General features: G+C 36.4%; 1 protein-coding gene across 1 annotated transcript; it reads left to right on the forward strand.

The window, feature by feature from the left end:
- Positions 1 to 527: 527 nt before the first annotated feature.
- LOC117124632 (pyruvate dehydrogenase E1 component subunit beta, mitochondrial-like) lies at positions 528 to 3,731 on the forward strand (the record flags this gene model as incomplete). Its single annotated transcript, XM_033270930.1, is given in 5 exon segments — positions 528 to 686; positions 785 to 847; positions 1,612 to 1,818; positions 2,373 to 2,480; positions 3,565 to 3,731. Coding segments are annotated over 5 exon segments (581 nt in total), but the record flags the coding sequence as incomplete, so codon positions are not given.
- Between the last annotated feature and the right edge of the window lie 241 nt (positions 3,732 to 3,972).

The raw sequence follows: 3,972 nt of genomic DNA on the forward strand, positions 1-3,972 counted from the left end.
TGTTCATTCACTCATGTGACTCAACATCCTAGGCTAGGCCTAATTCAATTTTAGTTCAAAATGTAGGGATGTCGGGCCTGGCGTTACTCTAGATTAGCCAATGCCCTAGGCTAGATATTTTAATAATATCAATCATTTTGATTATAAATAAGAATGTGTTACAGTCAAGATTGGTACAATAATTCATATTGAATTTACCTTCTGAAACTGAAGCGGCAGCTATATTTCGTGCTGGAACGCACTCGCTTCCTGTAACCGGCGAACAGTTAGCCGGTGTGACAAATGGGTTCTTGAAAAGATCATTTTTCAACGAACTATATATAGATGAAATCATTTTGAAATTGATGTGTTTACCTAAATATTAAATCAAATTCTGACTGAAACACTTATCAATCAGTTTAAATATGAAATTACAACTAAAATAAAGAATCTTTTGAGAGACTGGAACACCGTTGTTCTTTCAGTGCTGAGCGTGCTACCGGTCTTCTATAGAACGTCACGAAATTCCTTGCATTCCTATTGGCTGTCAGATTTGATGACCCAAGTTGCTATAAGGTCATCCTCGTTCTAAGATTTTATGTCATCAGTTTTACAAAAAAAAAGGCTAGCCTCCCATCCCGTCTTCTTCCTTCACTAACCATCACCTCATCATGGCGAGTTCGAGGGCCATTGGTTTCCTAAGGAAGGTAGGCCTAGGCTAGCCCATGCCTGAATAATTTTACCTTGTTTTTCTTAAAACACTCGTTTAATCATTGTTAAATTGTGTATTATTTTCCTCTCATAGGCTCTTCATGGAGCAGTAACACGAAGGCAGTTTAGCACTACATCAGCTGCATTTGTTGAGCAGGTAAGCCTAGGCTCAGGCCCTGCTCAGGGCCTATTTCTGCAGTGCAGAGAGGGTCAGCTGGGGGGGGGGGCAGCTAAAAAGACTAGGCGCCTAGCCTAGATGCTAGCTAGGCCTAAATATTAGTAGGCTAGGCCTAGAAAAAGTAGTGTAAAAGTCAGCCTCAGATTCAACACATTCGTGTGTCAAAAAAAAAAAAGTTGTATAAAAATCACAGCATTTGAAAATTAATTTTAAATCAAAAAAATATATAAAAGTAAACTACAGAAAATGCATGTAAACAAGCATTTAATTTTAGTAAAAAAGAGATTTATTAGGCAGATTTTTATATAACCTGCATAGGGGCCTTAGCCTAGTGCAGTTTTGTACGTGAAATGAACATTCCCTTTTTACATCTTGCGCCTATGTTTCTATGTCATACAATTACTGTAGAAGTGCACCATGGAAATTTTATAAAAATAAAATATATAGGCTGATTTTACCATAAAATTTATAGGCATGATGTAAATTCGTAATTAAAACGTGAATACAGGCCCTATTTATTTAACTGAAGCTTTAACCAACCGAATGCAATTCGTAAAATCCGTTGAAAAATCTTTTGTTGCAATTTTTTGGGGGTTAAACCTTATTTCTACTTGACTAATCACATCAGTAGTCGTTTGATCACTACAATTAAAAGAACTTAACAAAGAGGGTGCTCTATTTTTTTATTTTGACAGAGGACGCTATATATACAAATTTCATTTTGGTGTTTTTTTTTTCTATAGATGACAGTGCGTGATGCCTTAAATACTGCCATGGATGAGGAGTTGGAACGAGACAAGGATGTCTTTCTGTTAGGCGAAGAAGTTGCATTGTACGATGGAGCTTACAAAGTCTCTAGGGGTCTTTATCAAAAATATGGTGACACCAGAGTTATGGACACACCCATCACTGAAATGGGATTTGCAGGAATTGCTGTGGGTGCAGCAATGGTAACGTTCAGTTTTATAATACGACTACAAGCTTCCAAGTTGCGGCTGTAACTTAAATTTTCCTGTCCAGTTAGGAACGTTGTAGTGCTCTCACGCATTATCATGAAAATGCTGCATTCCATGGGTCATTCCATACCAACTCAACAAATGGGATGGCTGGGTACCGTCTCTCATAATAAGCATCAATATGTCTAACAAACCATCCCAAAATTTGACTTGCCCAATTCTAAGTCATTTTAAGTTTCAGCAATTTGAAATTTCGGGATCATACTAAAGTTTATCTTTAATTCTGACCCATTTGTAAAGTTACATTTTCAATTATCCATATCTTGAAATGGGGTAAAAATAAATTAACTGAATATTGATATTTAAACTCACTTTTGGCTGTAGAACAAGAATATGACATGACTTGGTAATACTGTAAAATATGTGGTCACTAATGTTTCTGCCATTGTTAGTTAGACTCCATTAAAATACCAGTCCACAAGACCCATGAGCATTTTGTCTGATGGATACCGGTGCTACACAAAAACATATTGTTAATATTTTTATAGGCTGGTCTACGTCCAATTTGCGAATTCATGACGTTTAATTTCGCTATGCAAGCCATCGATCAGGTGATCAACTCTGCAGCCAAGACATACTATATGTCAGCAGGGGCGGTAAGTACATGGGAGGGGGGTATTTTAAAAAAATATTAAAATTATGATTTCTTTTAAGATATTTTGTTATTTATTTGATCTTAATTTATTTGAATTAAGATCAGAATACATATTGATTCTGTGTGTATAGGTCAGTTATGATCTACACTGAGCAAAATCACCACTGCCAACATCATTAACACAGGAGTTGGAAGAAACCATATCCGGGAGATCAGTTTAAATGGGCTTTCTAAACACATTCTGCTGTGGATGGTGATGTCATTTGGCACTGACATACGGGAGATAATTGATAATAGTATTAAAAATTGGCAAAAAACATGCAAATACAGTAACATGAATTTGCTGGAGATGGGTTAATTTCCGGGAGATTCTTGCTTGCTCGGGGGGTGCGGGGGGCCTTCTCGATTTCCAGGAGATTGCCGTGACTTCCAGAAGACTTGGGACCCCTGTTATCATCATCTTCATCAGCATCGTATTTGTCAAATTATTATGATCGTCATGATCCTCACCATCATAATTTTGCTCCTGCTGGGTCTCATTAAAACACTAACTATTATCATCGCCACCAACACCATCATGAACACTACATTTACCAACACATAAAATCACTAACTTCTTTTATTTTGCTGTAATTATTTTTTTTTTTAAATCACATTAATATGTTATTGTTTTACTAAGGATTATTAAAAAGTTGCTAATATCAGGGCAGATCCAGAGATGTCCGAAAGGGGGCAGAGACAGTGTCCAAAAGGGGGGAGGGAGATTGATTGATACCACCTTGGGTCTCAAGGACATGTCCCAGGTAACTCAAGGACATGTCCCAGGTATTCTAAATGCCTGGAAATATCCTCTGAGGACGCTCGCCCTCCCTCTAAATCATCCCCTGGATCTGTTGCTAAATTATAATTTCAATGTTTATACAGTTGGTGAAATCTAACAATGGTGCTTTTTTATTTATTTATTTTTTTTTTGTGAATATAACTTGTTATAGGGCAAATCTAATTGCATAGCATAGTGTATGTACTCATCAGTATGAATTCATATAATATTTTAAAAAAAAACAAAATCATTTGATTAATTTCAGGTAAATGTACCAATAGTATTTAGAGGTCCAAACGGAGCAGCAGCGGGAGTTGCTGCCCAGCATTCACAGTGTTTTGCCAGCTGGTATGGGCATGTACCAGGCCTGAAGGTTGTAAGCCCTTGGTCATCAGAAGATGCCAAAGGCCTACTCAAGGCAGCAGTCAGAGATGATAATCCAGGTATACATCAAAACAATTGACATAAAACATAATGATATACAAACAGTACAGCTGGAGTATAAGTTGTATTAAAATGTATTTGTTAATTTTTACTACCATTAATGATAGAAAAATATCTAACCATCACTCACTGACTAAATTATGCAGTAATTGCAAATGATAATAAAAAAAAAATTAAATTGCAGCAAGCCCCACAATAATTTTTAAATGTGGTAATTATTGATTACTAT

The sequence above is a fragment of the Anneissia japonica genome, unplaced genomic scaffold, assembly GCF_011630105.1.
Source record: "Anneissia japonica isolate Jap-2015-1 unplaced genomic scaffold, ASM1163010v1 scaffold162413_len4223_cov166, whole genome shotgun sequence".
Taxonomy (NCBI): Eukaryota; Metazoa; Echinodermata; class Crinoidea; order Comatulida; family Comatulidae; genus Anneissia; species Anneissia japonica.